Source organism: Gambusia affinis, linkage group LG09 (genome assembly GCF_019740435.1).
Source record: "Gambusia affinis linkage group LG09, SWU_Gaff_1.0, whole genome shotgun sequence".
NCBI classification, from domain to species: Eukaryota; Metazoa; Chordata; class Actinopteri; order Cyprinodontiformes; family Poeciliidae; genus Gambusia; species Gambusia affinis.
This window is the reverse complement of record NC_057876.1, coordinates 16,150,118-16,173,998: the sequence shown is the minus strand read 5'-3', so window position 1 is coordinate 16,173,998 and position 23,881 is coordinate 16,150,118. Positions and strand designations below refer to the sequence as shown.

At 36.8% G+C, this 23,881-nt stretch overlaps 1 protein-coding gene across 6 annotated transcripts in view; it reads left to right on the top strand.

Annotated features, from left to right (window-relative positions):
* pcdh11 (protocadherin 11) overlaps positions 1-23,881 on the top strand; it is a 370,226-nt gene that overhangs the window by 198,954 nt on the left and 147,391 nt on the right. For 3 of the 6 annotated variants that reach the window (XM_044126903.1, XM_044126905.1, XM_044126907.1), the window contains 3 exons: positions 443-649; positions 868-950; positions 16,383-16,967. In XM_044126903.1, the coding sequence (XP_043982838.1) occupies positions 16,428-16,967 (540 nt within the window). In that variant the 5' untranslated portion in view covers positions 443-649; positions 868-950; positions 16,383-16,427. Of the gene's footprint in view, positions 1-442; positions 650-867; positions 951-8,606; positions 9,405-16,382; positions 16,968-23,881 lie in introns of those variants that run through there. The other 3 variants (XM_044126906.1, XM_044126908.1, XM_044126904.1) reach the window with 2 other exon arrangements.

The window sequence follows — 23,881 nt, the reverse complement described above, 5'->3', positions numbered from 1 at the left end:
TTCTTGTAGTCAGTGTCTGCTCTTGCAGAGTTATGTTGTAGGGTTTCAAGGGTTCCATAGATCACATATCCTCTGCATGTACCCTCTTTCATTGAGCTGAACAGCATTATTCTGGGCTTTCAGATATTAAAAATGGCCAAAAATCCCTCCCCTCTCACATAGAGCTGGCAATGGTCTGTCTAATAAAACGTACAGGTAACTTGTTTAAAATAGAGCTGCTACTCCTTTAGCTAATATAAACTTAGGCTGCAGAGGAAGGTCCCACGATGTAGTTACCATCTCTCCTCAAAATCCTCTCTTCTCCCTTTTCATGTTTGAAAGTAGTTTTTATTGATGTCGTAAACCTGTTCTTTTTATGTCTTTAATTTTTTATAACATGTGTTGCTGATCTGGCAGTTCTTTATTTTCTATTTGTGTCTTTTCTGTTCTCTCACTCTCCCAGCCAGCCAAGGCAGATGGCTGTCCATTATGAGTCAGTTTTGCTGGAGGTATCTTCCTGTTACAAAGGAGTTCTCTTCTCTCCTGTCACCACCCGTCCATGCAGACACAGGATGGGAGGGTTGAAACAATGTGAAGATCTGATGAAATCTGGGGACCTCCTTTGTCACAGTGTCTGGTGAAGATGGAGGACCCAAATGCAAAACAGCAGGTGGGAGGTGCAGATAAGGTGCCAGCAAGCTTGCATGATTTATAAGAAAGTGGAGAAAGACCTAGAGGACGACTGGAACAGAAAAAAACAAAAACAAGAAAAATCCAATATAAATCCTTCTTATAAAGTGTGTTATACAGAATCAGTAAAAGACAAGCTAATCACTGATAAAGAACAATTAAGTGAGCAAATGAGCTGACGTTGCATTTGTCAAACAGAAACAAAACCACATCGACTAACAAAGGAGGGATAGACTTCAAGTAAACTGGAATGACTTGTAAAGAATGGATTGTGAGTACCGGTAAGTGGATTTGACTTCACACCTGATAATATTTCACAGTACTCTCTAAGAGTACACACTGTTTTGTCTCATTGCAAACAAACACCTTATTGTATTGTCATTTGGATTTTTGCAAAGTGCTACATAACTGAAAAATGGTAGAAAAATGATGCATGGTATTGCAATTTTTACTTGTAGAAGTCGATGGAACCATCTGGCTCTAAAAGTTTCTTAGTTAAAGAAGTGCACTTATATATGTAGTGTAATCTTACTATAAATACAGATTGGTATATGAAGTCCTTAGAGGTTGGCTAGAAAACATTAGTGAACAAAAAGCATAATAAACTTTAGGAGAACACACCAGATGGGTTGGGGAGAGAGTTGTGGAGATCTTCAGATATTAATTATCTTGTGAAGTAGTTGTTCAAGCTCCTATAAAACACTTTTCAAGCTATCATGTGATCATGGAAAGAGAGCAGTCCACCCTGGACCAGCTGCAGAGGCCCACCACTCAGGTGGATATACAGATACTAGGAGAAATATTAATTGTACACTTTAAAAAATGTGTTCATTATGAAAGTATGACAAGGTGAGAGCCAGTCTTGAAAGAGAGCCAGGAGGACATCCCTCTTGCAGTTTGTCACAAGTCATACAGGGGACAAGTCACAAGTCAAACATGTGGCGGAAGATGCTTTGGCAAGATGGGTCCAAAGCTGAATGTTTTGGCATAAATGGAAAAAAAAAGTGACAAAAAACAACACTGCATCTTTACCCCTCCATTTATATGGTAAAAGATGATAGTGGAAGCAGAAATTTGGTCAGAATGGGAAGATGGATGGAGTAACCCTGAAGAAATTTAAAAAAAGACTTGAGACTGGGGTGCAGGGACACTTGGCTGTGGTTGGAGTGTGACAAGGGTATGAATTCTTTTGAAAAGCACCATATTAAAATTAAACTGGAATTATAATATATTAGACTGGTTTAGGTGGGAGGGTTTGTTGGCCTTGCATAATAACTAGGCTGACTTTCCTGGAATAGTGTGGTCAGCTTCATCCCGCACAAAGGCAGTTTCACCAAAACAATAAAAAATAGACTGCCAAAAAAACACATTGTTTTAATAACCAGTCTCTTGAAAACAAAGTAAACAGAAACATAATTAGAAACAATTATATCTTAGTGCTGTGGTTGAGTTCCAATGATTCAATGTCAAGGTGAATTGATGCTTTTTGGCAACCTGTAAAAATACCTTGTTGTAGCCTTTCTTTGAATTTAATTTTAAACCCTCTGTGTGCAGGAAATGGAGCAGAACACCAAAACACTTTCATGGAATCATTATTTATTTATAGTCATTACATGGTCATTAACATGCACTCTTTCTACCCGTGCATTATAATGATCACTTGTAGCTTGCACTATTTATAACATTGAACAGATCTTAAAATACAGACCATTTTTCCGTTTTCTTGTAAATAGATAATTCATTAGGAACTCTTGTTCATTTAAGGAATTCAAATTATTTGGAAAAAAGGGAAATGTGTTTGGTCTACAATCAGGAAAACATAAGAAAAGAAAACAACTACAAAAACAGCCCTTTTGATGAGATTACTATGACATGCTGGTTTGTAAAAACCAATTAGCAGTTTAGCAATAACAACTGTCAAGGTCAAACTTGATATCACTCAACTGCACAGAAGGCATGAATATGTGCAGACAATGTTTGAATTTCTACTCGGAACAATCAACAATATAATACCTGTTTCTCGTTGTCATCTGCATACATTATTTTACGACTGTGTGAGGACATGCAATGTGACAATAATAGCGGTTTGTAAACTGGCTGTAGTCTAATTTGTGCATTTCAGCTAGATAGCACTCAATGCTGAACCCTTCATTAGTCTCAAGAGTTGTTTACCTTCTAATGAAGTCTGTCTTATGCCGTTTTAGTGTGATTCAACCTTCTCTGAGCGGACATTATTGACAGAGGTCTTCTCAGCACTGGGATTTAATGTTGCCATTAGCTCCACTGGTAGATTGGTACCAAAGAAAATAACATGTTCAATGTTTCATACAGAAAAACAACAACTTAGATCTGTAGAAGTTCTTTGCTACTTAAATTTCTACAATAACATTATCTTCCATTTATGGTCGTGAACTAATCAGAGTTTTGATTTCATGGTGACTAGCAAGAGTAAATGAAGTTGGAGCCAAGTTAGATTTTTTGTTCTGAAATAATCCAAAGCAAATATAACATAGAGTTTAGCTTAAGATAGCTGTATGTTTATGTTATCAACATAGATATCAATCTGTTCATGTTCAGCAAACATGTACAGAATGTGAAAAAACCCCGCTATTCACACATGGTCAGCTAATATCAACTAAAATGATCAAACAGTCCTTTAAACAAGAGATTACATGAATTTCTGTCATAGAAATAGTCTGTAGTTTGTAATTTACTTTTAAAATGTTCATCTCATCGCATGAGATGAACATTGTCTTTTGCCTCCTCTATAACACAAACATAGAGCAGCTGAAATGGAAACTGTTTCAGCAATTTGCAGAATCATACAAAACCAGCTATGAATTTTGCATATTCATGCCATGTAAAAAAAAAAACGTTCAAATACAGTTTGTCTTTTTGTCTATCTTTTATTTCAATACCATTTCATCTCTTTCCCAATAAGATGAAAGCAAATATTGAACTGTCCTCGCTATGTCCACTCCATCTTTCTCAAATCTTTTTCTTTCTCCAGAGATCCTTGAGAAACTGTGAGATAGAGAAGCAGAATGAAAAAAGAACAGAGGCAAAGCAATAGTTTTAACTCAATGTGGTAAATCTCAATGCGTCTTGAAAGTTGCCATGGATACAAACCAGGGTTGTATGAATGAAAAAAAATTGTTTTGTCAGTATGTCTTCAACTTTTGAAAAATGTCTGCAATATTTTTAAAGAACAGCTTCGGACTTCTTCTGCAGTACTTTCAGAGTGACAAGCTTGGGTGACTTTGTTCTTTTTTAGTTGCTGGAAGCAATCCAATGTTAACAATTTAGGTTTAAATGTTAAAGAAAAGTATCCATGGCAACTCAAACAGTGATAAACAAAGATGAAAGTACAGCAGCTGCTGCACTGTGGCCCCTTTAAACAAGTTATGCTGTTAAAGCTGAAAGGGTAATACAAAATAAAAGACTGGCATCGAGCAGAGTATGGTCGACAAAGAAGCTTGTCTTATTCAGTGCCTCTGAATGTTAATATAGAGCAACCTTGCTATTTAGATCTACAGCTTCATCCCTTTACTTTTACTTTTCTGAGCTGTGCGTGACTGAGATAATCCATATTAGTTAGTGAACTGTTGGTGAGGATTTTACCTTTATGCAGAGCAGGCCATGAATTCAGTTGGAGATAAACAGACAACACAATCAAAGGTAAAACTGAAGACATTTTAAAATTGTACCCTCATATGTAACGCCTCATCCAGTGTTGCTACTTTGGAGCACTGCTTGAATTGCACTGATCACTTGTATGTATTGATCTTAATTTTGCTCTCAGTCATATATTGGGTTCAGTAAAAGGTTATATGCTATTGTATAAACTAAACACGGCTTTTTGTGTCTCAAAGATTCCGTTTTACAACGAATCCCCACAAAGAAACCATCAGGATGAAAGCATAAGGCTTCCTAAATTTCAAATGGCTTGAAAACCAGACTCCAGAGTTTGCAGAGATGACATGTTTTATGCAAGCTTCAGTAACAAACTCTGCACCTAGGATGTTAGTATTGGTTGGAAAATTTATTTTTATTATTATTATTATTATTTATTATATTTATTTCTTTTACTTCAAGTCAAGTATCATTTCTGTTGTTTTAAATACAGTGTTTAGCAGAAGTGTTCAGATCTTGTCTTGCTAAAGATTTCTAATTTGCTAATACCTGCTTCCACAAAGCTTCCCCGATTCTCACAACTAGATTAGTGGCAGCTGGTGGAACTGCGAGTCTGCTGAACTTGTCACACAAAATATGTTTCCCTCCAGTGCTACTAAGAACAATAGTGAATGGCATAATGGAGTTGTAATGACCCGCTGATGGTGGTGTGTTGGGAAATGTCCAATCTTAAATTGTCAAATTGCATAGTCAATTTTGTTTTAAGTTATGTTTGTAATATAGTGTTTTCATTGGAAGTTGTTACCTTCCTTATGAACTCTGGCCAGCCTTCATACCCTGCAGAAGAAAGTTCAGGCATTAAGGGATTAAGTTTGTCTAAGTCATATAAAATCTGAATGGAGTACACTGATGTTTGTGATTGTAAAATGACAAAATGTGGAAAGGTCTTGTTTAGTATAAATACTTTTGCAAGCCTCTGTGCAACAAAATGTAATTAAGTTTTTATCATGAATTTGTGTTGAATGTTAATATAGAGCAACCTTGCTATTTAGTTCTGCAGCTTCATCCCTTTACTTTTACTTTTCTGAGCTGTGCGTGGCTGAGATAACCCATATTAGTTAGTGAACTGTTGGTGAGGATTTTACCTCACCAACTTCAAGTGTTGATTTGGTAGAGCAGTATATTTTTTCCCCCAGATTTTAAGAAGCAGATGATGAACCGGAGGTTATTCAGTCAATGTTTCTTAATGTTTGTGAGTTTTACTGTTGCTATTGTGACTACAAAGCTTTATTGTCTCTCTCACTAATGGAAAACAGGAAGTAAAGTGATAGTGTATCTTGAATTTTCATAATGTATATATGTTTTTTTGTTTTGGTTTTCATATTTGAATAATGTAGTAAAATTTCCATTATCTTGCTTAATAATCTCGTATTCTTTTTTTGTTTAGCGCGATAACAAAACCTGTTTTGAAACTTCAAAGCAAAAATCACCTTTAGGCTCGTGAATACCTTTATGCAGTTGTTCATCAATGTGTACAGTCTTGTGAAAACAAATTAAAACCTCAAACATAGTGGTCATCCATCTTCCCATGATGCTAAATATTTTAATTACAATACCTTTTAATAAACTCCTCAAGCTCCTTTTAGCATGAGGAGTTTTTTTATTTGTATTTTTTTAATTGTGTTATACCATGGGTAGCTTGTGTCATGGTGTTAACCATATGGCACATCAGCAAAAAGCTTTTCTTGAGTACTAGAATTAGTTGTAATTAGGACATGTCAAACGTCTGACAACAAATAAACACTTATTATTAATCAAGCATATTTGTCTTATGCCCTGTGTGGCATAAGACATGCAGGCATGAGGCAGGTAGATTTATGGAGAAGTGGAATATTTATTAAAGAAAATAGTATATTCTAAACTGGCGGGAGACACAAAGGGAAATAACAAGGACACAAATCAGTGACACGTTGATGATGGCAACAGGGGGCTCTGAACAAGACTGAGAGAACCCAGGGAGTTTATGCATACACAGGGAGGGAGTGATTACTGGTACAAGGATCAGGTGAGACTAATTAACTTAATGCGGAGCAGCTGGGGGTTGGGAGGACTGAGGCTGGTATGGTATAAAAACAGAACAATATCCAAACAAAACATAGCTAGAAAAAAAAAGAGCTAAATAAGAACTAAATAGCTTAATAACCAACATAAACCACAGAAGAAACTTAGTACAGGTAACAGTTTTGATTGTTTTGGTAATGTATCCTGCCAAAAAAACAGAACAGTAAGGTGGTAATAACAGTGCTTATAGGGTTGCATTAGGAATGGACCAGCTAAATCCAAGACCTGTCTACCAACTTGTGGTTTGTACCAGACTTGAAGCTAACTGTGCTACTTAACCAAGAAAAGGATTTAAAGCAGATTTACTATTTCATTTATATTTCATACCCTATGCCCAGATTTTGATCTTTTTAAAGTACATGACCTATTGAAAGGTGTTCATAATGCTACTGCCAAGGATGGCCCAGCATAGATATCTGTTGTGATAAGAGGTATCCCCTGCATTATAAAACTGGTGTGTCTGCATGGCCGATGTTAACCTGCATCCTTTCTACTCCATTTGCTCAGTCAGTATTAAGCAGTTGACCTTGAAGATGAAAATAGTAAAGATAATTTGGAATAAAGTTATTCTGAATAAATTTATTGATGTTTCCTGTTATCCAGATGTTTATTGGTAGGCTATTGAATGATTCCATTTGATTAGCAAAATTAACAAATGTCATTATCTGTATATCCAATACAAAACATTACAGTTTTAGCCAATTTATTGCAGAAATCAAAGTAAGTGCTTGATGTCTTAAAATGTTTGAATTCAATTCTTATTTGGTATATTTTATGAATTTGTTAAACTTTAAGTCTTTTAGCTGTTCAATGCACCTATATTTTAATCCAGGGAAAGGCCAATGGCTCTTAATTGCAAGCATGAACAGAGTTGAGAGGTTTGCCAATGGCTGACCAACTCAAGGGTACCAGTTGCCAGAGCTGCCATAAATGGGCGACCATTTTAGTGGTTAATGGACTCAGCGCAAAATGTTTCAAGACAGAGAGCAAGTGCAATGACTTGCCTTAAGTCATAATGAAAGCCATTTTGTTTCCTCAAAAATAAAACAAAAAAGAACAAAGAATGTAATATTCCTGATCCCACTTTTGACTAGTAGGTTGACCAGTGTAAGTTTGTTTATTGACTTTATTTTTTATGGTTAATTGATATCACACAAATGCAATGCTTGCAATTCTTCACTGTCACAGTTAAGGTTTAATTACTATATTGTGATTAAGGAATGCTGTATCTTTCTTTCTTTTTTCATTTTTTCTTTCCTTGTTTCTTTTTTATCTCTTTCTTCTTTTAGCACATTCAAAGATGCAAGTTGCTTGTTTAGATTAAAAACATTTTTATTTAAATGCTCCACTGTATTCTAGTGTCATGTACCCTTTTCTTGAATCAGTTGCAGTTGGTATAATTTATTTCTAGCTAGATTTTGTACATTTTTACAATCCCCACAATTAATGCAAAGGAAATAATATGTAATTTCATTTGCTTGCAAAAACTACAAGGTGCAACTTTGAGTTAAATGAATCAAATCTAATAAAGAAACTAACCTATGCTTAATAAGTTTAGTTTTTTGTGTTCTCTATTTCATTGGTGGACTTCGGAAAGTTACAGACTTCAATATGTACACACATTGGAGTGTGTGTGTGTGTGTATATATGGCATGTTTGCGTACGTGTGTGTGTTAAGTTAAGACCAGGGTGAGAAAAAAATAACTTATTGCATTTCTCTCTGGAATAATTTCAAATAACATGCATGCTCGTGTCCTTCATATATTTATACCTTCACAAAGAAGGTTTACATATCAGAAGGGTTATGTCTCTTTCAATAAGACATGAGCAATCTTCTGACGGGAATTAGAACTTTTTCATTCTATAAAGACGCCAAAGTTACAGTAGACCCCTACTGGAAATAAAAGACAAGGCTCGATGTGAAAGAGAACAGTGCCCCCACTCAGCTTTCAGGCAGACTTCTAGACTACGGTGGCTACAGTGCTACAACAAGCAACCCAGGCATCTCTGGTCCATACACCTCCACGTCTACCAACTGTACTGTACAACTCCGACGAAAGCATCTCTCCAACGCAGTGCGGCTTTAAGAGCACCCGTGGCTCTTAAAGCTGCGCCTGGCTCCTCCTTCCGTCTATGATGTCAGTCGGAGGGAGAGCGAGAGGGAAAGAGAGGTGGGCAGCATTGAGGAGCTGAGTTCATACTATACTACTGAGACATCTACAGCTTAGCAGACAGATACGGTGAACCGCCTATCCCGGCTCCTGTAAGTGATGCTGCACTGAGGCACACTTTGATCCAACTCCACTGGGGGGGTGATGCGCTGTCTGCATCCCTCATTTAAGAGTTTTTTTTTTTTCTGTGTGCGGAGCTTTTAAATCAGTCCAAACAAGTGACTGTTGAATGAATTAGCTTCAAGCTTTTTTAGTTGTTTATTAGAGGCATATTGTTTTGTTGTTGTTTTTTTTTCTTTTCTCGATACTCCTTTTTTTTTCGCCTTCATGGATTGAAGTTGTAATGTTCGCACAAAGAGGCGTTTAGTACACGTGTGGGTGTTGTTTCAGCGTGAAAACCGCTGGTAGATTTTCCAAGTCAAATTAGGTTAGCGATACAAAGTTTATGTAAAGCAACCATGGATCACTGCGTGTCTCCGGCTGTGGGATTGTGAGACATCCGAAGAGGAATTACAACCTCCCTTTTTAAAACAAAACACAACAAAAAAAAAAACAACAAAAAAAAACACGAAGTTGTTGTGTGTTTTTTTTTTTAAACGGAAGGATCACATTTTTAGCACAAGGATAAGTTTTTGTAGTGGATTTTTTTTTTCCTACTTCGTTCGTGCTTCACTCCCCAGTCAGATGAGGATCCTTTCTCTCCGTTTTCCCCACTTCAGATTAATTCATGGCACTTCTTTTTTGTGAGTCAGAGATGTCTCATCGCGGCGATACTCACGGTTAATTTTTCATCATCTCCCTGCACAGAAGGTGAGCTTTTCTTTTATTATTTTTCCTAGTCCTGATTGTTATTCTCACAAAATGTGCGTCTTCAAATTATCGGACCGCCCGCACTGCTCTGTCTCCTGAGCGCAATTGGAAACATCGGATGCTGTGGCTTATTTGGTCCGTATTAAATCAAATAGATGTCCCAGTACAGCCACGGACCATAGTTTCTCTGCACAATTACTCGGATCTGAGAGAAGATGAAGTGCCATTCTTTAGGGTGTTTAGATATGTATTTAATTTATTTATTTATTTAACGCGAGTGATTCAGTTTCGGAGAGGCTCCAAATATACAACAGAAGGAAAATGGAGTTCACTGAGAATAAGTTGTCGCATTATGAAAGTGTAATGCGTAAATGGCAACGATGTCGGGCGTCATTTGGCCGTGCTTTGTGTTATAATGCCCAGATAAGTCGGCCTCCTTTTCATGAGCATCCAACTGCAGGACTTTTCAGACCGGTTTCTCAACATCTTGGCCGCTAAACTCGATGCGTGGGTGCGCGGCAACAGTGCGCTCCTGCTCGAGCGGTTCACGTGTCGCAGACCTCAGGGGCGATCACCTTATTCTGTTCCTGTGCACACTGGTTCTTCAGGGAGTGTGTATATATATATATATATATATATATATATATATATATATATATATATATATATATATATATATATATATATATATATATATATATTGGGTTGAAGAGTGATGTCTCTCAGTGGGTTTGTTTGCGAAGCCCCTTGAATAACAACAGTGATGTAAAATGTGCGTTGAATATCCCTCCTGAATAATCAACAGTGCTTCAGTTAAAATTCTTTGATTTAAGGTTAAAAGCAAAGAAGCAAAAACAATAGGAAGGAAACGATCACATATTGTGAAAATTTATTCCCAATAATATGTTTCATATTTGCTTAATTTAAGTTCATTTCGGTTTATCCACTTGCAGGAGTACATTTGCCATGGAACTCAGATTACCCGTGGTCATATGCCTGTCTTGTATCTGAAGTCTTATCTTTACTTTGCAGTTAGTTTTCACCTTACGCTGTAATCCTGCCTAATCTGAGGCTCTTCTTAATCCTAAAAAAACTAATTTAAACGATTACACAATGTTTAGCGTATTCTAGGTATTCCAATGAAAGAAAGCATCACAGTTTTACTAGAATATACTTTAACATCAAGGTCCTACTCCATCACCCATATGTGTCAATATATTAAAATGACTACAAAACTTGCCATTTGCCCAGGCAACACTAGAAAACTAAACAGTAGATTTATATATATATAGTATGTATTTAATTGCATATCAATTTTTTGGAGATATTTTCTGTTTTCAAAACATATATTTTTTGCATTATTTTACATATTTTTGTATATAATTTAAGTTAAAAATAATACATTTAAAAGTCATATTCAAAAGGTAATTACAATGAAACCAAAATCATAGTTACAAATGCATTAAACTATAATATGGATGCATGGACTTCACGCTTCAGGTCAATGGAAAATGGAAAAAATTGTCTTGAAATGTTTATAAACTATTACTAATGTATCAAACAGTCAAACCCTTCAGGATCCTGTCTTGTTTAGGAATTATCACGCTGACAGAAATCAAACTTGGGTTTCTCATGGTGTCTGTACTGTATTAAGATGCGCTCTTTTAAATTTTAATACCAATTTCTACTAAAACAGGTACGTCACAAATTGTTGTCAGAATTTGGCTACATATTAGTAGTGTTGGTTAAAATTTGATTCCTTTACTGTGTGGGGAGAATAGTTTTGTGTTTGTAGACTGAAAAAGAACCGTCTGTGGTTGACAGAAACAAGTTTTGTCAGCCATCTGTGATCCTTAAGGCTCTTAGGAGAAAAGAAAGAACAAGGAGAGATTGTGAAGTCATGCATTGACCATTGCCATTTCAGTATTAGTAGATGCAACTGCAACAATTAATAAATAAATGAAACTCATAACCTGACTTTGACAGGTTAAAGTACTCAATACACCATGAGTTTTGGTCTCGGGGCAACCACACTAAGAGTGTCCAATATGCCCATCTTCGGGGTGAAGGCAGGGAGTGACAGTAGGAGCATATCACCTCTCACTGCCACCCTCTGTGGATGCAAACACCAAGAAGACCTGCCCATCATGCTGTCGCGTAAAGAGGATCTTGGTCTGGTCAGCCCCTTCTTCGCTGTTTCTCCCAAGAGGGAAGTTTGAGTTTGCCTACTGGATTCAACCTGCTGTCTGGGGGCTCAAAATAGAATTTCAGGAGTCTAGTGAAATGTAAGCAATGGAGACACTCTGACTGACACCTCGAATCTCCCCACTTCCTTTTTTCCCTGCAGCGTTATTCCTTCTCTCACCTAGCTTATCCCTCATGGACAGGTTTGTAAAGAATTGTGACAAGTGAAAAGAAGTGCAAATGTTGGAAAATCATGGCACCGAGAAGGAAACTTGAATTAAGTTAATGAAATGCGAGTAGCAAATAAGTTTCGACCACAACGCGCTTGAGAGCACAGTTTCACATTTTAGTGCACACTTGGAAGCGGACTGAGCTCTCATGGCTCATATAGTAGAAAAATGTACCTCTTTAAAATTACAATGAAGTGCAAAGGTGTCATTTCTGTCACTACATTTGTACTCCAGCATGTTCTGAGTGTGAAAATACACACTACAACCTTTCATCCAGCAGAACATTATTATCACTTACAAGGAAGAGGAAATCTAGATCATCCTTTGATCTTTTTCTCCTTTTTTCTCTTGAGCGAATCACATCCCATTTAGGGATGTAATTTAAACTTCATTATACGTGGTGCGAGCTCAGCCCCGGACCATGTGGTGATCGTCGCAGTGAAGCAAATGCTGCTCACTTTCCAAAACAGGTCCGCACTTATGAGTAAAATGTGTCACTTCTGCTAAGAGTAAAAGTGACTCACTAGTTCCTAATAGGATATAATTCGGTCAGTATTTTTGACAGAACAACACTGCCCAGGCTGCATGTGTAGAATGAATGAAAAAAGACGCAGATCAATGTCGGGCCGTTCTTTTTTTCTTTTTGTCCAACTGTACTGTAATGAGTCTCAGGCGACTGCTTTTTGAGGCATGTGAAGTCTGTCTCTACATGTTTCATGAAGCGCCTCACAATAGTTGCATATTTAAAATTGGCTTAACTATTAATATTCTTTTTAAGTCAATCCCTTTTTGTCAGCTGAACGGGATCTTCAGTGAGCTATGAGCATTTTTGATTTGGCAATTTAGAAGACCCCTGTAGTGCTTTTCAGGTTTTTGAGGTAGTCATTGGTTTGAGGATTTGACTCATGTAGGTAGATGGGAGTTTCATAAGATATGACAAAAAAAAGTTCCACAGTATTCACATTTCTTGTTTAGTTTCTACAGTCATAATTTGTATGCAGACCATCAGAGAATGTAGGCAATTCGTTGGTGGAAATGCATGTCTGATTTCAAGAATACACAACAATATTATACCAATAGGAGAAGTCATATGCGATTAAAAAACACCCAGTGGGGTTAGACTTAAACACACAGTGTGAAATAGATGATGAAATTAGCTCTCACATATACTGAACTACAGACGTGCAGCCGGTATTAATATGAAGAGGAAATATGCTGTACCTGTGCACTGTGGAATAAAACAGATCCAGTTTCCTGCAGATGTATGAATACCCATTGAAATATTTCAGATTTTGAAGCCACAGACTTCAGTATATTTTGGATGATTTTATGTGATAGACCAACATGATTAAGTTACCTATAACTGTAAAGTTGAAGAAAAAAATTATACATGGTTTTAAAAATTTTTTTCATTCATAAATATCTAAAAAGCATAGCTTGCCTATATATTTAGGTCTGTTACTGCTGCACATGTTTTGGGGAATATTTCTCAAAAACAATTATTTTTGCCCATTCTTCTTTTTAAAATAGCTCATTCTCAATAAAATTTTGATGGAGGCCCTCTGATAACATTACTTTTCAAAGTCTTTTCAAACAATTATGTAAATTAGATCTAGATTCTAGCATAAGAATATGGTTTAAAAGAATCTATATAGTAGATCTAGATATGTTTAAAGTTGTAGTCATGCGGTTAGGTAATCCTTCTCTGCAGTCTGAAGTGCTTGAAGCCTCTAACAAGATTCTTCCAATATTTCCCTGCAAATAGTGTCAGTCATCTTCAACAGTGACCCAGTCCTGTTGAAAACGACACATCCCCACATCATGATGCTGCCACCATGTTTCATGGAAGTAAAACATGTTTAGGGTATTCTGCCACACAGTGTTTTGGCTATAAGCCAGAAAGTTTGATTTTGGCCTCATCTGAACAAAGCGTCGTTTTTCCTAAGCTTGTTGTGTCCCCTACCTGCGTTGCGGCAAATTGCAGAAATAAAGTCTTTTGGCATTCTTTTCTTTTTTGCTATTTTTCAAAGACAAAATTTATGGAGCATATGTCTAATCTTTGTCCTGTCAATAGATTAGGGTTATGAATTTCTGCAGATCCAACAAAGTTGCTATAAGCTTTATGGCTGCTTCTTTGAGAAATACTGATCTTACTCACTGTGTCACTATTTCGGCCGTTCCAGCACTGATCGGAGTTCAGTCCTTTGTGATTACGGACTGAACTCTGTAAACTCTGGGTGTAGTGTACCCAAATAGCCTAACCCCACTGTAAAGTTTTCCACAACTTTTATTCCTGATCTGTTGTGCTTCTTGGTCTGTAATAGGGACCACACAATATCAGGAATCATGTAATTACAATACCGTTGTAGAAACATGACCGCATCAGAAACTGAACACACACTTTCCTGACCCATTTTTTTCTTCTCATTCATCACAGTGTCTTCACAACACTGTGTAAGGTTTGTCATTATTTTCTGGCAAGAATAGAAAGGCACACAAAATTGTCCATACTCCTGGCAGTTTCAGAAAAGTAATATGTTTGAGTTATATTCTTTCAACCAAGAAGTTTTTCTTATAGGAAATGAGAAAAACTACTAAGATACTAAGACAACTTTCAAGAGGTATTATTTTAAATAAAATGGCATGATTTCACAGGTATTTTTTAACGATTCATTGTTCGTGATGAGCTTCAAGTGGAATACATCTTACCAACATCCTAATCAAAAGCTCCCTCTACACTTTCTCTATCAGATTCAAGTCAGAACTCTAGCTGACAGAGTTCTCTAGAAACAGATTGGTTTCCAATGGCTAGATAGGAAACCTAACCTTAATGTTATTTTAAACCCAAATCTGCTAGGTTTATGAATAATTTTGAGACCAACTCTCCATCCACTGGGGGCACCAAAGGCAGTGAAAATCAGACCCAGTATTTGTTTGCATGCACAATTTACATATACGATACCTAAAATGCAATATTTAGCCAAATACTATATTAAACCAGTCCCTTGGAATTGCAATATTTCACACATTGATTGAGTGACGACCACTGTGATTTCATATATTGTGCAGCTCAATTCTTCTTTATACTTCTTTATAGTGTTTTCTACTAATATTCTGCACAAATTTCTGAAAACTTCACAGACCAGCTGTCTGTTTACTAAAACTAAATTACACGCAAATGGAGTCGAGAGTAATTTGTTAATATGGTCACTTTTTCCGACTGTATGTTGCACTGACTTTTATTTAGGAATACAAATGTAAACTGGGCTAACTATCACTGAAAATCCCCATGAAATGCTCTAATTGTTGTGGCTGTTGCATGACAAAATGTGAGAATGTCCAGTTGTTGTCGTTTTCTGTGCAAGCGCTGTATAAATCTGCTCTCTGTTTATATACAGTGAATAGGTCCTTCATACTTTACATATCAGCTGCCAAAGGTTTATGGAAGCTTGTGGTGCAAGCACATCTGAATCGACCTGTGTTTCTGTGATGGAAATTCTAGAATAAATTTGTTAAACATGCTTGATAATGGGTTCAATGAATGGATAAGTCATAATGTCAGCTAGCAAACCACACAAAGTAACTCCCCAGTAACCTACTAATTGGGTGGTGGAAAGCAGTCAATATTTTATTCTAGCATGCAGTGGTAAGCGAGGCTTTGCAGAGCACGACTCCTTTATCACATTCCAATGACCTAGTTGGGTTTTGGGAACTTGGGTTCTTGCCCTTTGGCATCCATTTACACGTATCAAAGAGACTAGATTTTTGTCAAACACAACAAGGGTTTGTCATTTCATACAAACAGCCAGCTGGGGATTGTTTAGATTTAATGTCAGGGAAAAAGTATGTTCTGAAGTTGATTGATGGTGGCTTTTACAAAGAGTTCCACTCTGTCGTCTCCTTCCGCTGTCGTTAGTCGTCTAAACAGAACCCTTATCATCCCTTGCTCGCTTACACACATGGGCATACGTGAAATATGTGAGTGCTCCATTGTTTACATTCAGAGCAAATGAGGTTTTCCATTAATAGCTTCTGTCAGGCAGTACAAGTGCAAGTGTTCATGTGTGTTCTTGCATGAAAGCACTAACGCTTAAGGCTTAGTTCTGCTTCCTCCAAATTAGCTGGGATCTGGTTGTGAGGTTGCACTTCATGAGGATACTACTGCACCATTTTCACTCATTCAGATCTAATCTTTTTTTGCAGATCAGTTTTAAGGTAATGCATTAATACAGGCGTAAAGCGACCGTAGACTCAACAAGTTTCATACTTTTGTATTAATCATTTATTATAATGACGAAATGGATTTATGCCATGCATGAACTGCTGACCTTTACGTGTGTCCTTGCTCAGCGGAAGTCATCAAAGGTTAATTGTGTAAAACTGCCATTAATTTGCTCTCAAAGACTTGGGAAGGATGTTGGCTCATAACTAGTCAGAATAAAGAGGTCAAGATGAAGCCTCTCCATATGGGAAAATATCACTAATTACAGCTGAACAAGAACACTCTTTAATTTTCTTTCCTTCCTTTTCTCTCTTCCTTTTCCCCTTTCTTGTGTGTCTTCAGAACGAGTCGCAGCTGTAGAAGTGAAGCTCACACCTAATTTCGAGCATGAACTTGGCAAGTCAGGTGCATGTTCTGGTGGCCTTGCTCACCTGTTTGGTCTTATTATGCAAGGCCCAGGAGAGGGACTATATCGTGAAGGAGGAGCAGCAGGAGAACGTTCGCATTGGGAATCTGCGCAAGGACCTCGACCTTAACCTGGACCCCAACATCAGACTGTCCTCTCCGCTGCAGTTCAAGCCTGTGTATAAGACGGGCGACGTGCCTTTGGTGAGGGTCGAGGCCAACACAGGGGAGATTTTCACCACCAATCACAGGATTGACCGGGAGAAGCTGTGCTCGGGGATCTTCACGGAGAAACGCTGCTACTACGAGATCGAGGTGGCGGTGCTGCCCGACGAGATCTTTCGATTGGTTAAGATCCGGTTCCTGATTGAGGATGTGAATGACAATGCACCCCTCTTCCAGTCCACTGTAATAAACATCTCCATCCCTGAAAACACAGCCATCAACACCCGATACCCAGTGCCATCAGCATTTGACCCTGATGTGGGAATTAATGGGATCCAACACTATGAGCTGGTCAAGGTGAGGATTTATTCTTGTTTTAATTCATTTAAGTAGGATGTAAAAAAATTAAAAACCTTTAGAACCTTCTTTTTTACAATGAAAGAAACCGAAATGTGGAAGCGGTAATTAAGGAAGTATAATTAGAGGAGTGTAAAAACCTAATATAAACATGTTTCTGGAGGTCAACATATTATTATTTATGATGTTTAGCTATGCTGCTATTAATTGCAAGCATTGGTCAGTCAAGACTTTTTCACTATGTTTCATCATCTGCCTGTTTAGTTCAAACTGAAATTAAATACAGTCACTAAAATCCGTCACACACACCTTCTTGAGGAAATTTTTAGTAATTTGTGAAGAATAGCTTGTTCTCTGTTCACTTCGCGTTCCTGCAGAAATATTCCTAAATTTAAATCACTCATCTCAGTCATTCATTTGTCCTTTCAAACATTTTCTGTACTCACCTAATCCTGTTTAGGGTCACAGTGGGTTCTGGAGTGTATCCCAGCGAACAACATGCTGCAGGCGGCGTACAGCTTGGACAGATCTCTAGTTCGTCACAGGGCCAAAACAGAGACACTGAACCATGGATTCAGTCGGTCACACCCAAAGCCAATTTATGGTCACCAGTTAACCTAACACGAATGTTTTTGGACTGTGAGAGAAAACTGAAAACCCACCTGGAGAAAATTCACATACGGACAGGGAGAACATGCAAAGTGCACACAAATAGTCCAAGCCAAGATTCAAACCAACGGCCTTCAAGCTGCCACCCAAATAAGTAAATACATTGACCACCTTGAAGTCCATTATGTGACATTATTGCAGTATTATTAATACAATCACTTATCTTTTTCCCTCTCGTATATCTAAGATAAATTTAAATATTATTTTGCCAGTATTAACTATTCTCATCCCAATACAAACAAACCAAAATTACCATAAAGACAATCTTGTGTTTCACAGATTACAGAGCTTCTTTAGCTAAACTAGCAGTGTTTTTAAGAACTGTTGGAAACAGAAAAGAAAAACACATTTAAAATGTTTTCAACAACAATGCAGTTTTGCAAAACTACAGAAAATGAATTCTCAGAAAATTGCGACATTTCCCTATCTGTTCTCTATAGGTGGTGATCACTTTAAAATAAATCTTACTTTTTAAATTGAGGTTTCCTTAAACTGATAACTTACTGACACTTGATTATGATTATAATACAAAAGTTATACATCATTTGTGATACTTTGTTCAAATTGGTTCTTGTGTAAGTCCTGAAGTAAATAACCCTAAATAACTATGTAACCAAATAAAGTGGATATGTAAATAAAATATTATTGTAGAAAACTGAACTGAAGATGAACTGTCATATAATGTTACTTGGAAATCTATTTTACAAAAAAATATGGTGAAAAATGCTACTATTAATTCAATTTAGTTAAAAGCTATTCAAATTGATTAAAATAAACAGTCAATAATTAATGGAAATTGCTGATACAAATGAGGTTTTTTGTTGATTATATTGAGTTCAGAGTTATTCCTCAGCTCATAGTGGTAATTATGTTAAATGGCTTTAGATGGCGTCAGTGACATGATCATATATGATGATATATAGAACAGTTTACATGTAAATTTCTCATGGACCTTTTCATGATGTCCATGTCTTAGATTACTATAATTACAAAGTGTAAGAGGAAGAAAAATGTCTTTTATTAAAAAATCCATCACTTGACTGTCATTAGTAATTTTAGTAATTGAAAAATATTTAATGCAAATGGTATTGATTGGTCATAGACTGCTTGCGGAATGCCACATGTCTGACTAATTGATCTTTTTTTTTTTTTTGGTGGATGCTTGTAATGTTTTACTTTGCCATTTTAGATGATTTCACTTGATATGAATCAGGTTCTAGATTAACTGACGCTACAGTCCTGCTGCCATCCTTTGGTTGTGCAGCATTGTTCTCTTTGAGGAAAAAAAAAAAAAGAAAAAGAAAAAATGCTATTAATTTACACCCTGCGTTGAAAATGTGACCTACTTTTTCATAAAGAGAAATGTGTTGCAAAACCTAAAATATTTAACACTAGCCATAAAACTTTCTCTGTGCTTTATATCATTTTGGCAGGAGGCTGTAAAAAAAATGGGCCACCTTTCTCTACGTGCAGATATATCTGAGAATATGCATTGAAGAGTGCAGACGCAGCATATAGAGTCCCGCATGTCCGATTTCCAGCCACAAGTTACATGTTACACCAGTTATAGTCTGTCTTAAATCTCTGCAAAGAAAAGCATGCAGCGTCGCATAGTGATTTAATTTGTTTTCTTTTTTCCTAAAAGGCGTCAGAAGTAATTTCAGTACAATATTCTAAATTCTTCAACTACATATAATTTATAGTTGTGTATTTCACTTGTTACAAAAAAAGAATAAAACTAAGAATTAGAACAATGGAGGAAAAACTTTTGCATTCAGAATGAGTAAGATCAGTGAGAGCATAGAGGGGTGTAGATTTCACAATTCCCTCAATACTGTGATAGAATGAGCAGAACATTTGCTGTCTGTATCTGTCTCGCTCACCAATAGGCATTTTTAAAGCGTCTCTTCTCTGCCAGGGCCTCTCCGATGCAGTGCCCTGAATTGTTCATGTCTGGAAAATCACCAACCAAATGTTCAGCTCATTACAGTGATCATCTGCAATCATTTTCTTTGCCCTTTTCACAATATATAGCGCCATAAACCCCTGCATGTAGTCATACATTTCAGAGCATCTGTGGCTTTTGGTCCCTGATTCAATTCTTCTCATTATATTCTCATTGGACCTGAGATTAATTTCCTCGTGCCCCAGGTTCTATATGAGTTAAAGCATTAAAGGAGCCTGAGACATTTTCATGCGTTTGGTATCGTTCATTTCAGAAGTGCAGTAGAAAGCTGGAGGTTTAGTGGGGAAGGACTGTGCAAGCATTTCCTAGAATAGCTTTTGGCTGCTAAGCCACCCGTGGTCTATCTCTGTTTGGTCCTGGGAGATTTGTCTCAGAAGCTCCCTAAGAGTGATAGTTTGTCCAGTTTTCCCGTGTTGTTCAGGGCACATTTCTAAAATTGCCACCATCATATGACAGAGTCAGTGTTTTGTCACTTCTAGGTTTTCAACATACAGAACAGATAAAAGAAACCAGGCAGCCTCTTTGTACACCGTTCCTTTTTTCTAAAATTTAAGAAGTAAAGGAAGAAGAACTTTTATTTCTATAGCACTTTTTTTTTTTTTTTAGCAACAAGGCAATTCAAAGTGCCTTAAGGAATTATTTAATTTTGTAATATTTATTGTGCCAACCTAAAGTTTTTACTAACTTGGTCTGGCCACCGCTGTGTATTTTCTTCTGGGGGTACCACTGAACCCCCCTGGGAAATCATTGTAGATTATTCTTGCAGACAAATTATTCCATGTGTGAAGAATTTTTTAATGTCATGATTCACAGAAAATTAACCCAAAATAATTGTTCAAGACAAAGAAAGCAAACACATGTGGAGTTACAGTGGGATTTCCAATAACAGGACATGTGCAACTTAATCCGCTTAGAGATCCACTCCTCAGAGTTTTTGCAAAGCGATACATATCAAAAGAAGAGATAAGGGCACACTGTATGTGAATGCATGTAAAAGAGACAGTAGTTGTTAATAATGTAATTATATAATGACAGGAGTTAATTGTCTCCATCAGTAAATTATAAATTAACTGCAATTAGCCACATTTTTTGGATAACTGAGTCAGTGAAACAAGCCACATCCAGGCCTATTTACAATAGAATTAAGACATCGGCTGAAAGATGTCAAAAAGCAGAAGAGAATTCAAATTATTAACCGTCACTGTAAAACAGGGTTTTTTTCTATTTTAAAACAAAGATAGTCATTATGGAGATGGTACTTTGAAATGTGTTTATTTTCTTATATTAGCTTGGTAAACACTGCTGGAATATTGAAATGAAGATCTCATTTTGTATATTCAATTGAATACATATCCACTAAACACTGACTTAGAGAGTCTGATAGTATTTCTAAATGCAGGATGCTTCATGAGATAAAGAAGTTGAAAACCTAAAATAATAATACTCAGTAAATTGGCTGCACTTATTTCAGTCTTCAGGTTATTTGCTTTAAGTTTTGTTCTCCCTTCTCTTTTGAAGTTGATATAAAATGATCAATATTTTTGGACTTTTATTGTCTTATTTATAGACATGTTTCTGGCCATCAGGAAAAATAGATGGGGATCAGACATGGGGAGAATAGAAGAATGGGTTAAATGGGTTTATCAGTAAGGATAACATTGTAAATAAGAGATTTGTTTTGCCTGCAGAATAGTGTAACAAATTAACTAATGTAAAGAGAAACATTGTGATAAAAATCTCTAAATTATTTTTTCGCCACTCAGCGTCACCTTAAGTGGCATAATTAAAGTTTAATCTCAGTTTTATTGAAAAAATGTAGTGAAAAATAAAATCAATGACAATCTCAAGCACTGTTGGTAAAAAATTATGTTCACAGTCATCCTTTACATCATCAACCAGCTCATCTTCTGTCAGTGTCACTCAGTCACTGTCATAAAAATTAGCCAGTTCTCCTTTGCATTTGCCCTGTGTGAAATTCAGCTTTCACACAAACCTTTGGACCTGTAATATAAAATTAAATCAACAAGCAAGTTCAGAAAGGCATGCACACTTTGCCGTTTAGAGAGCTTTGTCCTCTTCCTCAGCCTTAAGGTTTCCTGCAAGTGATTCATGCTAGTATTTGGCCTTTTCTTAGCCTGCCCCAGATCTTATCGCAATCCACCAGACTAATTCTGCATTCAGAAGAATGCACAGTCTCAGGGAAAGCTCTCTTCAACTTATTGAAATGCAGTGAGGGCTGTCTTGTCAGTTTTAAAATGGTTTGAAACCAAGACAAAAGCACAGTGGAACTGCGAGCTCATAAATCACTGTGCAACATTCCCTTTGACACATGCTAACTCAACATCCTACTATTATCAGGCTTTTCCAAATATCACTGCTCAGATACTGAGCGACTGTGCAGAATCAATGAACTAGTCAAACAACTGAGGATTGAAGAGCTCTGTATGGATGGAGAGGATGATAACTTTACAGCTCCCAGAATGTTTCCTCGCCCCTATTGGTTACCTGAGATATCATTTTTCAGCATGTATAAAGATTCTGTAGAGTTTAACCATGTGTCAGTTTCTCTATGTTTTACGTTCCATGTCCACTTATTTTTATAAGAGTTTGCCCAGAAGGATCCCTAAGTAAGGTCTGGAAGATCAGTGCTGCTGCATTGGCTTTTTTAAGTAGTTCTGTCAATCACTAATGTGTTGACAACATTTCCTCTGCATGCAATTTCTCAGAGTACACAATAATTTACATGCTGCAGCTGCACGTTCTTGTGTCGGCTACAACGCTGTGTTGGCAGAAGGACAGCTCCACATTTTGAAATATACTGCACACTCTTGTGCTTGCAATTTGGTTAAAATGGTCCCCCCTTGAATAACGAGAATGTACATATCTTAATCTCATTTGATAGCTATGCCTAGACAGAGTAATCTCTTCCAACATTATGTGCAGCATGAAGCTTATCTCTTTAAAGAGGATGCTTTTTCTTGTTTTACCATGAAACTGCTTCTGACTGAGAGAGCTTCAAAGGGCTTCTTTGTTTCATAATGTGCATGCAGCTCATTCATAGGCTTGATCTTCTTATTTCCTCCCCCTGCTCTCCTCTTCTCCTCTCCCTTCTTTCTGTCTTTTACCTGCTTTATTTCTTACCACTTCCCTCTGATTTATGGGTCTGTACCATACACATTTTACTTTAAACATTAGGAAGGCATTTACTCTGCCAGTTCATCTGGTTTCTCATGTGGATTACTCATGCATTTGTTTTCATTTTCTTCCTTCTGCACCTTTGCGTAGATTTAGCTCCTCTTGAGCAAAAAGCCACTCTAATATGTAGGATTTTTCCATTCTGCTCTTTTTATTTTAAGGTGATCCCATCTTGCATTTTACCCAAATATAAGTTTATTGGTCTGTCTCTTTTCCCTCAATCTTTTTCCCTTTGATAATTAAGCTGAAAATCGTGCAAGGTTGCCTGCTCCATTCTGACATGACGCATGATAGGAGAATAAAGTGAAATCTCATTTTGGGGAAGGCAAAAAATTAGAAGGCTAAAAAAGTAAATGGTTCCATTCGAGCTGTAGTATAGAGAGGATGAACATACTTGATTCATTTCAAAGATTGGTCACATTCTAGCAGATTAATTAGTTTCGTTTTGATCTCTCGCAAGCAATAAATCACAATATGGGATCAGTTTTGAGCACTATTCTAGCACATTTATATGGATTCTACTTAACCAGGCAGAGTGGAGAAATGTCTTAGAATTTTAAGGAATTATTTCTATATCACTAGAAATGTAATTATTAACAGCGAGAAAATATGCTTTTCTTACATTTCGACAGACAGTTAAGTCCAAAACCATCCATGTGTCTGCTAGATCTAATTTTAAAGTAAACCCTGAATATTACCAACATGTTTCTTCATTAAACAGCCTGAATGTAATGCTAGCATTTGGAGTGGTCTAACAATAGTTCCAACTTGGATGTGTTAGAGAATTTGTGGAGGGAGGTAAAGATCAGGGGGATGGCAAGGAGACCTTCCATCCTCAAAGGTGTATCACCAAACATACATCATTAAAAATCCAGTGGATACAGCTTATGAACAGTTGAAAGAAGGTTGTGATTGCTTTGATTCCAGTAGAGAGTATTTCATTAATTATTGAAAAGTATCAGGAACCAAGCAGAAAGGCACAAGGAAAAACTATTGTTTAATCTTTTCCAAAAAACAGCCGGCACAAATCCACCAAAGAAAATATCTCCCAGTTCTTTAAGTCTCGACAAAAATAAATAACAAC